This window comes from Oculina patagonica, chromosome 6 (assembly GCF_052425735.1).
Source record: "Oculina patagonica isolate OP01 chromosome 6, crgOcupat, whole genome shotgun sequence".
Taxonomy (NCBI): domain Eukaryota; kingdom Metazoa; phylum Cnidaria; class Anthozoa; order Scleractinia; family Oculinidae; genus Oculina; species Oculina patagonica.
The window spans coordinates 27,704,446-27,717,162 of NC_135763.1; the positions used below are offsets into that span (position 1 = coordinate 27,704,446).

The 12,717-nt window shown below is 38.0% G+C and overlaps 3 protein-coding genes across 3 annotated transcripts; all 3 read left to right on the top strand.

The window, feature by feature from the left end:
• The first annotated feature begins 3,979 nt into the window (after positions 1 to 3,979).
• On the top strand, positions 3,980 to 5,181 carry LOC144658089 (melatonin receptor type 1B-B-like). The gene has a single exon (XM_078518411.1). It carries the CDS (start codon positions 4,014 to 4,016, stop codon positions 5,097 to 5,099), a length of 1,086 nt encoding a protein of 361 aa, XP_078374537.1. The 5' UTR covers positions 3,980 to 4,013; the 3' UTR covers positions 5,100 to 5,181.
• Positions 5,182 to 7,192: 2,011 nt separating this feature from the next.
• LOC144657442 (melatonin-related receptor-like) lies at positions 7,193 to 8,987 on the top strand. Its single transcript, XM_078517784.1, has one exon. The coding sequence runs from the start codon at positions 7,797 to 7,799 to the stop codon at positions 8,838 to 8,840; it is 1,044 nt and encodes a 347-aa protein (XP_078373910.1). The 5' UTR covers positions 7,193 to 7,796; the 3' UTR covers positions 8,841 to 8,987.
• Positions 8,988 to 11,326: 2,339 nt separating this feature from the next.
• Positions 11,327 to 12,418, top strand: LOC144657804 (melatonin receptor type 1A-like). The gene has a single exon (XM_078518169.1). It carries the CDS (start codon positions 11,353 to 11,355, stop codon positions 12,409 to 12,411), a length of 1,059 nt encoding a protein of 352 aa, XP_078374295.1. The 5' UTR covers positions 11,327 to 11,352; the 3' UTR covers positions 12,412 to 12,418.
• Positions 12,419 to 12,717: the final 299 nt, after the last annotated feature.

Genomic DNA, 12,717 nt, shown 5'->3' on the forward strand with positions numbered 1-12,717 from the left:
TTATGGCTAGGTGCTTCCGTGACCTTAACAAGCTTATGGATATGAAGACAATTACGAGGGATTGACAATACAACACAACTGCTTTAACATCCACATTCGACCGCAAATGAGCAATGCAACTAATTTTTCTAAGACTCACGTTCGCCTCTTGTTGTCACAGTAGTTTCGTGGAATCATGGCCTTTTTAAAAAGCTTTTAGACTGGTGATAGTCTTAAGAGACTGACAAACCAACACAACTGTTTCAACACTCACATTCGCCCGTTATTTTCACAGTTGTTTCGTTTCATCATAAACACTTTAAAAAGCTTTTAGATATAATAATAATTGACATTATGGACAATCTGCTGTTGTTTCAGAGCTGGGTCGTGGTATCAAACTTTTTAACACGCTTTTAACTTTAGTTATGAAAATTATAGTTGAATCATTCCGACATAATGGCTGCTGTCGTCACATCTAGACTGCTCACTATAGTTAAGACGGCGTTAGCTACAGTTAGCTATTTCGGTAATGTGACCGCTTCTCTGTTCACCCTAACTATAGTTAGAAAATTTACGCCTTGCTGATCCAAAACAATACAGACTAACTATAGTTATACCCAAGCAGGGTTCAATTGGGTTAGTCTTAAGTTAACAAACGAAAAACCAATCAGAATGCGACAATTCTTTTCGCACGTGCGAGATGAACATAAATATGGAAAACAAAGCGTGAAGGGAAGGAAAAAAAAGAAAAACAACATGCCAAGAAATTACATATCACTAATGCTGGCAAAAATAAAGCTTGAATTCTTCGGCTTCTAGCATTTTTCTTTTACTTTCTTCAACGCCGAAATGCCGTGCAAAAATGGAAAAAAAAAAAAATAGAGGAACAACTAGACACAGATCAACAACAAGGGCTGTCATGAACTAATTTAAATTCGAAATTATTCAAAAGCTAATCAGAACTAACTATAGTTAACTGCAGTGGTGTGACCGCAAAGACGACCGAAAGCACTAACTATAGTTAGGTAGAGTCACGTAACTTGAGACTAACTAATATTCAACTTTAACTACGTCGTAGATGCGACCGCAGCCAATGTTATTTAATATTCACATTCGGCTCTTGTTTATCCCGAAAGCGTGAGCCAGAAGTTTCCTGTGAAATCGATTAAAAAAAAAACAATGTGACAGCGCTTTTACGAATTGATTTACAGCAGCAGTGAATGTTATGTACCTTAGTAACCTTCGCTTCTCGGCCAACTGTTCAGCCTCGCCTATGATCCTCCAATATACCAGCCGCATAAAGGGGTCTATTACTAAATATCCCCTAAATTGTAACATCTATGTAAAGTTCCGTTTACAGCACTTAAAAATCACATACCCTAAAGGAATAAAACCTCACTGGTTATGACAAAATTCATGATATTTTAAAATCACTGCAAACTACTTTCGGAAGTTTGAAAAGCATTTAATCAATAAATGCTAACAGATTGAAACAGTTCAATTAGTCTGACTCGTCCGTTTCAGCAAACGTGCTTCGCTTGGCTTACGTTATAGGGTGCGTCTGCAAAGATTTTGCTATCTTGTTATTAAAGACATGTTGACGTGCCTTTATCTGTTAGCCAGTTATTTAATGAATGGCGGTATTCCTTCTCCAGGTTCTGTTACACTAACGCGTTACGATGTCTGGCTTGTGCCCAAGGCCATTTGGCTTAAGATTCCTAAATAGATGTGCTTTTTTAAGAGGAAAGTTGGAGTGTCAGGTACAGAAATGTACCACTGACAGGCCTGTAGCCGCTTTGAGGCAGACCGAGGCACTAACCTCAGTCAGTTTTTTTTTTAAAAATCTGTTGTTATTGTTTTCTTTTGAAGGGGGAAGTAATACATGAAGAGAATCTAACCATAAACATGGCCTAAGTCCTATTTTTTTTTTGGCTACGAACCAGACGGAGCTGAATGAGATTATCAGCCCCACCCTCATTCTCGTAGCCGTCTTTTTTAAAAAGTGGACACGTTAAATAGGCATAAAGGGTAACTTATCATCATCGCCATCTTCGTCGTCGTCGTTATCATCATCATCATCATCATCATTATCGTCGTCATCATCATCATCATCATCATCATCATCATCATCTCTCTCGTGTCATCATCATCATCATCATCATCATCATCACCCTTACCACCCCTGATGGAGTGTAGGACATCAAACAGTACCCTTCATCGAAGAAAAGTACGTGGGTTTGGCCTTGTCCGAAAATGAGACCACTTCTTCTAGCTCCTGCAGGATTTAATCCCTTCCAGTTGTTTCTAGGCCTTTTTTACTCATTCCTTGAGGACTGTGCAACCTTCTGCATCCTGAAGGGTAAAGATCAACATAGGATTTTAATTTTCATCCAGAAGGCAAAAGAACTGACCGAAGGAAACGTCGCAGAGAATGGTTGCAAAACTGAGAAATGAATGTGGATGAAAGGCGTATTGCCAGAGAACTTACTAGAATACTTTAAAAGTTCTTCTAATTATTGGCCGGTTATAATAGAAATTAGTATTTGATTACTAAAAACGAAAATTTTGCCATTGGGATTCAAATATAGAATATTTTAAAAAGGTAAATAAAAAACTATTACATTATTTCCGATTAATATTCAATTGAAAACTTTAATATTAACCGCATCGAGGGAGATTAACGACTTTGACTGGAGAAAAGTTGAGAGAAAAAAGAACTCGATTGAAACCTATTAGAAAGAAGCGGAAATGGGCAGACCACGCAGGTGTTCGTACTGATAAACACACTTGCAATCGCAGCTTTACGTTCGCATTTACTTTACATTCAGCGCCAAAATAATGACGAATCAATTGACATTAAACTTTATTGCTGTCAATAGCTTCGCAAACAGTCGTTTCAAAATTTCATTTTGCAACACTCGACTAACAGTTATCCTAAAAAATACTTTGCTCGATTGTTTTTGTTTGAAGGGCCACAAATTAGAAAGCACGTTGTGTGGCATAATAAACAGCAACCTGTGGAATAGCTGGTCACAAACTAGGATTTATCTTCAGGCCACATTATAATTAATTGACTTGAGATTAATTACTTTTCAGGGGCTGAAAAAAATGAATGTCTTGCGCAAAATACGCGCATGCATGAGAAATTTTTCCAATTCGCTGTAGTTTGTCAAAAAATACAATACTATTTGTTCCTTAATGAGAATTAGCTAAAGAAAGGCGTTTCAAATATAAGAGAGGAAATATGTTTCGTAAAAACAAAAATTTTAATAATCAATTTGCTTTTTAGCTCTCCATTTGTTTTATTTAATCAGTTGCTTCAGGGGGCGATATTTGTTTGCAGTTACGAAGGCGACATTACTTATTGGTTTTTACAATTTTTCCCACTCTCTTGATTACACAATTTTATTTCTGTAGGCATTCGATCCTGGGCCATATACTACAAAAGGAAAAGGTAGGTAATAGACATTTACTTCTTTCGCAGCTTCATCTAAGGTCTTAGCAGAAACCGTCCATAGGTTTCCACAAGAAATTGACTTATAATAACTACGGCTAAACACAATTAAAACTTATTTTACTGAGCAACGGAAACAAAGGTCTGTGGATTTTTCTTTCGGTAATGGACGTAAAAGCTACATTAAGAACCATATTGGGAGGAAGCGTATTTTTATCCCCTTGTCCTTGAAGAAAATCGACAAGATCATATTTGTCATGTCCAGAAATATCGATGACAACATGTTAGGGGAAGATAAGTAATTCTCGATGCATTACGTTTTATATTTACAGACTTCATCTGTTCCTGACAATCGCTTGTTTAGACGATAATTCATTCCTCGCGTTAAATTGGATCGACCTGTTATTTGAAGCTTAATTTCACGTTGTGGCGACACTGAATGGCTGGAAGCAAGAAAAAGACTAGAAAAGGTCGACTGATTCGATTTTGAACACAGCGTTTGATATCTTAGAGAGGAGACATGAAAGGACACATTGAGGACTCTGACATTTAATAGCTCTCTGTGGCAAAAGGTGAAGAGATGGCAGACGAGCTTGGTTCACGAAGTCTTTTCTTGACCATCTTAGAAGCAAGTCTGATGATTGCCTTGAATATCGTCTCTCTTCTCGGCAACACGTTAGTTTGCATTTCGGTTTACAAAAATACAAGGCTCCGCACAACAACTAACATTTACATATTGGCTTTGGCTATCAGCGATTTGTTGTCAGCCATTTTTGTTATGCCTTTTGCAGCAGGAGTGCTTATATCAGGCAGATGGCCATTTGGCGAAACGCTTTGCCAAATTCTTGCTTTTTTCGGTCCGTACGTCATGTATGTTTCACCTGTAACCATGGGTTTCACAGCAGTGAACAGATACGTGAGAATATGCAAGTCCAATGAACAATATAAACGTTTCTTCTCGACAGGGAGATCTCGCATGTCTCTCGCCTTTGCTTGGATGCTTATAGCCTGCTATATCTTGATTATGCGCCTCACAGGTTTACAGGGGGTTTCCTTTGTGGCTGGCTATGCAGCATGCTTGAATATACATCTAAACAATCTCGCAAAGATTATCCATTATGTTGTCGTAGCTGGGCTGTTTTTTATTTTTCCACTGATCCTAACGATATTCAGCTACAGGAAAGTTTTGATAAAGATCCAAGAACATAACACGGTATCGGCGCGAACTCTTCAAAACCAAAACGGCAATATTACCGGCGTCAGCGCACACGAGATTCGTATCAGCAGATCTTTGTTCGTTGTAGTGTTCGCTTTTATGTTGTGCTGGGTACCCCTTTGGATCATTATCATTTTGACACGCCTCAACATCGTTGATGCTATGCCACGAAATATTCAACTACTATGCACCTTCTTCATGAATTTGTCGAATACCATCAATCCTTTTATTTACGCAGGGATGAATCCCCTGTTCCGAAGAGAATTTCGACGAATTATACTCTGTAAATCTGGGGAGACGATAGAGGACACACGACAAGCATCAGCAAGACCAAACAGAAGAGAAGAAGTTTCACTTGAATGTCGGGATAGGGATCAGGAAGGCAACTGGGGAAAAGTGAGAAGATTTCATTTGTTAACGCGAAAGAAGCGTTTCGTCTTGGCGAACTAGAAGTAGGGATCTGATTCATCAAATGGAGCCGATGAGGCACGAATGTTGGCACTGTTAGCAGCCTTAGATGCGCGGATTTGAGAAAGATTATAACAGGTGACAGGGGAGGAGGAGGAGGAGGAGGAGGAGGAGGAGGAGGAGGAGGAGGAGGAGGAGGAGGAGGAGGAGGAGGAGGAGGAGGAGGTAGGAGGAGGAGGAGGAGGAGGAAGAAGAGGAGGAAGATTATAAAGTAATGTTTTTATTTGTAAGATAATTTATATTATGAGGAGGACAAAGGGGGAGGAGGAGGAGGAGGAGGAGGAGGAGGAGGAGGAGGAGGAGGAAAAGGAGGAGGTGGTGGAGGGCAGGTGGAGGTGGGTCCTCTTTTCTTGCAAGGAGGAGGAATTGAAGGCCTGCTGCGAAAAAAAGTGTTTAGTGTTTTAACCTTAATTTGCTTTCTGAAACAATATCCAGCTGCAGAAGAGGAGGTGAAAGAAGGTCCTCTAAAGGACTGCCATACTTTTAGCGTGGCTTCCGTTGATTAAAGAAGTATCTATCATGTACTGCGGAACTTAAACTTGCCGCATAGCACTCGTAATGCATAGAGCGACTTTTCGTTTTTGCTTTCTTCTTATTTAGCCGCAACGCAGTGAAGTCTCGCGGGCGATTTTTTTTTTAATTTTTAATATTAAAAACTACTTAAATCATATTCAATCAATACCTGCGATTCAATATCCTGGTAGCCAAGGGTGAATAAATTTCTCTTCCGTTCTTTCACGTCCCGTCTTAATTTCTCCCCAGGTTTATTTCCTTCCGCACAGATGAAGATCAGCAATCACATCTCATAAATGAGAAAAAAACGATAACGAGATTAAGGAGGTTTTAGACGACAATAACAATGTTTCAGTTTGTTAGCTCCCTACTGTAGATCTTGTATTATTTTTCACACCATTACGGTGCTTTGATAGAAATTCAATGTTTATTTTACAACTGTAGAGGATGTGTAATTTGGTTTGTTCCGTTATTTTCGGTTTTATCATATGGTAGTCTTAAATGCATCTAATGTTTTTTAGCCATTTTTTTTGCAAATACAAGCCTTGCAAGTTCTGAAATGGAAAGCTGTTTTCTGACAATTGAGTCCAACAAAGAAAAGGCCTTAAAATAGCCTAAGGCTTATTTAAGGTGGTTTATTATAGTTTTGAGGGGGTATTGCTTTTTTTTTTTTTTTTTTAATTTTTTTTTTTTTTTTTTTTTTTTTTTTTTTTTTTTTTATTATATCTATTATATGAAAATTTATAAAAATAAATATAAAAAAAAGATATAAAAAAAGAAAAAAGGGGGGGGGTTTTTTTTTTTTTTCCTTTAAAAATTTTTAATATAAAAAAAAATATTTTTTTTTTTTTTTTTTTTTTTTTTTTTTTTTTTTTTTCTTTTTTTTTTTTTTTTTTATATATAATATTTAAAAAAAATAAAAAAAAAAAAAAAATCTTAATAATCTCCTTAATGCAGCTCCATTGCGCTTTTCCGAATTTATTTTTGCATTGACACTTTCGGGTGACTTTTTGTTTAAGCAGAACAAATAAGAAAACAGGGTTTATGACGATCCACTTATGAGATATCCGGTAACTGCTGGCAAAATATCGGGCAGCAGGTGGTTATTCGAGAGATTGATTCCAATCGAAGAAATTACCAAGACAAGTTTAGCCCCGTTATGCCGAATTATTTAACACGACCAAATTGTATATTTTGAACAGTGTTTTTATAATTTACAGGTTTATACTTGATCGAGAATTTTCCGGAGAAAAAGTAGGAAACCAATTTTTAAGACAGTTGTAGAGTCACACCTCCTTATGTTTTTCTGTTATGCGTTCCTGTTTTGTCTTGTTTTATATATTAAAACTGTCCCTGTCACAAAATTCAAACAAACCTCTAACGGAGAAAATAATATTAAGCTTCGGAAACACAGGAAGCTAAGGCTTTTAATTTTTAATAACTAAGGCAAAACTCTTGCGAATTTTCCCTTCTGAAAAACATGTATTTCATTCAAAACTTGAAAACGAATCACGAAGAGATTTATTAAAAGATAAATTTTTGCATCGATGTTATAGCTGTATTGGTGGACTAGTCCTGTTATGGTTTTAAACTGTGCTTATGTGTTAATTTACGCAACTACGTGTATTAACATAGAGCGCAAGCGAATTGATATTTTTCATTAAGCAAAAGGAAATACCTTTTATTATAGTTGTTAAGTAAAGTCACCTGCAAAATCGACTGTGTTTGAGCCAATAATAGTGTGAGTTTTTATGGCTAATCCATATAAGAATGAATATATATTTACTTAGCCTGCTGTAAACGTCAATATCGAATGGCACTTAAAGCTCGGCAGCAGACCAAAAACAAATCGACAACTTATTTGTTTGGGAGAGAGTTTTGTTCAATGTATACGCAAATCGAACTCGTCCATCCATTTCAAAAAACGATTTTGCCAATTTTTTGAAAACTTGATCAACTGAAGAGGAGCTGGAGAGGAAAAGTTGAAGATTGGTCATCAGTGGTGACAATAACTTCCCCAAGAAGGAAGAGGCTCAGCTCTTGCTTACAATCTCTTCCTTACAGCCTGCAAACGTAAAACAAAATACATTATACCAATTATACAGAAAAAAAGGAGATCAAACGATTGGGCAACAGCAACCTAACCAAGAGAACATTTGAGGCAAGATGGATGACCTTCAATCGCGTAGTTTAGCTGTGACTGTAGTGGAAGCCGGCTCAATGATCGTATTGAATATTTTATCTCTAGTTGGCAACGTGTTAGTTTGCTTATCGGTTTACAGAAATCCAAGGCTCCGAACGTCAACAAACCTTTATATCATCGCACTGGCCATCAGTGATTTGTTGTCGGCTATTTTTGTCATGCCTCTCGCGGCCGGAGTGCTGATATCAAGCAGATGGCCTTTTGGCGAAACAGTTTGCCAAATACACGCTTTCTTTAGCCTTTTTGTCGTGTATGTTTCACCTGTAACCATGGGCTTGACGGCCGTAAACAGATACGTGAGGATGTGCAAGTCAGATCAACAATATAAAAGATTCTTTTCGCATAGAAAGTCTCGCGTTGTACTGGCGTCTGCGTGGTTGTTTGTTGCCTGCTATATTCTGATTCCCCGCCTCACTGGCTTACAAGGATTTCATTTCGTACCTGGCTATGCAGCGTGCTTGAACAAACATCTGAGCAAATTCAGCAAGATGCTCCATTACTTCGTCGTTGTTGTCCTATTTTTCCTCCTTCCGCTGACCGTAACGATATACAGTTACAGAAAAGTTTCCAAAAAGATCCGAGAACACAACATGGGAGTAGCGCAGGCTCTGCAAACACAAGGACGGAATGCGACCCTCAGCACACACGAAATTCGAATTAGCAGGTCTTTGTTTGTTGTGGTTTTCGCGTTCATGTTGTGTTGGATTCCAGCTTGGGTCATTACCATCCTAACCCGCCTCGTTGCCAACATACCACGGAATATTCAACTGCTATGCGCTTTCTGTGTGAATTTGTCCAACACCATCAATCCGTTTATCTATGCTGGGATGAATCCACTGTTTAAAAGAGAATTTAAACGAATGCTCTGTTGTGAAACTCGTCAGAAAATTGGTTGTGAATCCAGTGGCGAGGGCGAGGGAAATCAACAAGCATCGACCTGTACGGGCACCGCGCTATCGTCCATGGCACAATCAGAAACCAACACTACGAACACGATGACTGCTTAACGCCGAGAAGACTTTGTCAAATGTTAACATATCCACGATGCCGAAAGTCAAGTGGTGAAAAACTTATTTGCTGAACTATAATGAGCTAACAGGCTTTTTCAGGCGGCTGGTCTAAACTACAAGGAAACGCATGGGGCTAAAAACTTAATTCAAACGATAAATGATGAAAGTTGAAAGTTTCAGAAATACGATAAATGGCAAATTGATTGATAATTTCAATGTGTTAAACAAAGACAATACTGCAAAGGACATACAGAAAAGTTGAAAAGAAGGAGCCCAGACCAAGGAGAAAAGGAACCAGGCCCCAACATAGCTAGCTTGTCTGGACAAACATCCGTGTGGAAAATATTTCCTTTTCCTTTATGCTACAGGAAATGGGAGTTACACTGTGAGCCACCTAAGCCCTCCCAGAATGACGCGCCCACAGCCACACCAGTTCCGTCATAATCTACTCATTCATTATTATCTTTCCCTTTTCGTTTGCTTTTTTTAGAATCTCTATTAAGAAAACCTATTCTAGGTTTCTTTTAATTTAAAAGAAATAAGCCATTTTCTGCATTAACAAATGACGAAATATCTTGACGTTGCTGAAAGTGAATTATAATGTTCGTGGCTAGTCTGACGCAGCGTTCATCCCGCCAAGGGACCTAGAGACCTTTTCTCTTTCAATTGGAAACTCGCGAGCATCGCGCTCAAACTCCCGTCCGCAAGCATGATTATGATGTCAGCAATTTCGTTCAGGATCGTTCTCAAAGATCTTGACGGCGACAAAATCGACGAGTGAAAATTGACAATTGTAGTTGTCAGTTTCGGGAGGATGAGGAGGAGGAGGACAAGTAGGTTGTTTTGACAGGTCGGAACTTTGAACAGAGAAGGCAAATATATTTATTTATCACTGGGAGACAACCTCCCTATAATATTATTTAAAGGCATGAGTGTTTTATACATGTGCAATAAACGAGTTATACTTGTAGCAACCGGGGAAGAAACTTCAGTCTTAACTGTAAACTTAGATCAGGCTTTAACTTGTGACATAAATTGTTGTATTCCTTGTTCTATTAGAACTTTTTTTCTAAAAGCCGAACATGCAGAACTAAAGAGTTACCTCTTTTGTTAATTATAGCATGGTCAGTATTTTCAGTTTCGCTTTTGTAAATCGACTGGGCGATTTGTAAGTTTTTAGTTAACGAAATAATTGTATCTGATCACCGGGTTTGTAAAATTAAGAAAGCAAAATTAATTTGCGTTCAATTTTGTGTAAATTAAATGAAAAAAGGGAAGAGGGGAAGAGAGATAATTTACTCTGGGAATATTGATTTCCTTGCACAATAAGTTACTTAAGTCTCCTTTTGCAAAAAAAAAAATAAATAAATAAATAAAAATAACAGTCGATCCCATTTTAACGGTCGATGCCAGTTTCGATCTAGTTTAGCAGTGGACTAAGGTTAAAACTGAGCTCTCATTATTAGGTACGCCTATAAATCGATAAGGCGATTATTAGACCAAAGTAAGATTCACTCTAAAGTTAGGGATAGAGTCAGTTATTATAAATGCTAAGTTAAGAAAGACACCTTATATATGGTTGATGAACACGGTGGTGTAGTGATGTTCGAGGGAGGTTAGCATCCGAAGATTTCGGGTTTGATTCTGAAAGGTTTATGCAATTTTGGCGGAATACGTCGATGATAGCAAAAATAGTTTCTTAGTGTCTCTAAAATGGCATCTACTGTTTACGGAAGGGAAACGTGTCGCGAGGACTCGAATTGTTAGCAATTTTATTTTTTGTCTTAAGTTATCAGCCGGCTATAAAACAAGCGATAATTATGTAGTAAATGCGATAACCGAGGTTACAATTTAGTAGTTACTTTCATCACTTGTAAATATTTATATAAACCACCAGCGTGTACGTGACAAGAACAAACGAGAAAGCCTATAAGTTACTTTGCCCGGGACTTCGTTCACTGTGCACGTTTTTTATTTTTTTTTTCTCGACCTATTTTTTTTTCAGTTTATGTATACTGAACTGTACGCTATGTATATTACCTTTTTTTTAAAAAAAGAAAAAAAAAGCAGTACATTATAATAAAGGAAATAAAACTTTAAATGGACGATGACTGTGATTGCGAAAGATGTAAAACGTCCTTTGGCAGTTACCAATGACAGTCAAACAAAGTCGTAAAAAGTTTCTTAATTTATTAAAATCTGGAACAGTGATGACATAAGTTAAGATTATAATTAAAATTTTCAAAGCAGGACGGAAATGGAATATTCAAAAAATTGTCTTTTAACTGGGCAAATGACCTATTTAACTTTTTATCTATGATGACACCATTAAAAAGCAAACAAATATACAATTAATTTGCCATTATGCAAATAAAGATAGATGCTAAGACGAGAGTAAAATCCCTTTTTTTCCACAATTTTATTTTTTTTTTTATAATAACATTTTTTAAAAGGAATTCATTAGCTTATTTGCGAAAAGGAAGAGAAGGTAAATCACATATTTTACGGCATGGCAGACGAGATTAGTTCACGAAGTTCATTTTTGACCGTCGTGGAGGCCAGTTCGATGATTCTGTTAAATGTGTTATCCCTATCAGGAAACGTGTTAGTTTGTATCTCGGTTTGCAGAAACACGAGGCTCCGTACAACGACAAACCTTTACATTGTGGCTTTGGCAATCAGTGATTTGCTGTCCGCCATTTTTGTCATGCCTCTGACTTCGGGAGTGCTTATTACAGGCAGATGGCCTTTTGGCGAAACACTTTGCCAAATGCATGCGTTTATCACCCAATTTGTCGTATATGTCTCACCTGTTACCATGGGTTTGACGGCAATAAACCGATACGTGAGGATATGCAAGTCAGATCAACAGTATAAACGGTTCTTCTCGCCATGGAAATCTCGCATTTCACTCGCCTCCGCGTGGATGCTTATAGCCTGTTATATCCTGATAACACGACTCACTGGTTTACAAGAGTATTACTTCGTGCCTGGCTATGCAGCGTGTATGAACAAGCATCTGAGCGAAATTAGCAAGATAGTTCATTACTTACTGATCATCGTCTTGTTTCTTCTCCTACCATTGATTGTTACTATCATTAGCTACAGAAGGGTATCAAAAAAGATACGGGCACACAACATGGAAATGGCACAAGCTATACGAGGCCAGCGTGGAAATAAGAGAATGGTCAGCACACACGAAATTCGTATCAGCAAGTCTTTATTTATCGTTGTTTTTGCGTTTATGCTGTGCTGGATACCAACGTGGCTCATTGTCATTTTGACACGCTTCCATGTCGTAGCCAGCATCATTCAGCTATTATGTTCTTTCCTCGTGAATTTGTCAAATACCATCAATCCTTTCATTTATGCAGGGATGAATCCTCTGTTTAGGAGAGAATTTCGAAGGCTGCTCCTCTGCAAAGCTACCGAGAGGATCGAGAATACTCAAGCGTCAACTCAAAGACCAAACAAGTTTTCCTTCGCGGAACGATCACACACCATCAGTAACGGCAAGCAACCATGTAACGTCAACAAATTAAAGAAGGTGGCAATTGACGAAATGTAGCGAAATTATCCAGAATTGTTTAGGAAAGCCCGGGGAGGGAGAGGATGGGTATTGCTTGAAAGTCTTTCTATGCCAGGTCATAGCTAGCCTATCAAAGAGCTCAAGGCTTCTTAGCCCGGCTGAAAAGCGGGAACCAGTTCTGGGCATATGTCAAAGCAAAGTCTTTGTTAAAATAAGGGGCGCTAGACCCGAGTCAGTGTAACTTAAGTTAATTGTCTTCTTTATTCAAGTATACACTCCAAAAAAATCACCAAAATCTGACGACGCGAAAATATTGACGCCGCAGCAAACATAAGATGTGAGAAA

What these genes read in the sequence shown, in the direction of transcription:
- LOC144657442 (XM_078517784.1), top strand. Translation starts at nt 7,797, where the DNA reads ATGGATGACCTTCAATCGCGTAGTTTAGCTGTGACTGTAGTGGAAGCC.
- LOC144658089 (XM_078518411.1), top strand. Translation starts at nt 4,014, where the DNA reads ATGGCAGACGAGCTTGGTTCACGAAGTCTTTTCTTGACCATCTTAGAA.
- LOC144657804 (XM_078518169.1), top strand. Translation starts at nt 11,353, where the DNA reads ATGGCAGACGAGATTAGTTCACGAAGTTCATTTTTGACCGTCGTGGAG.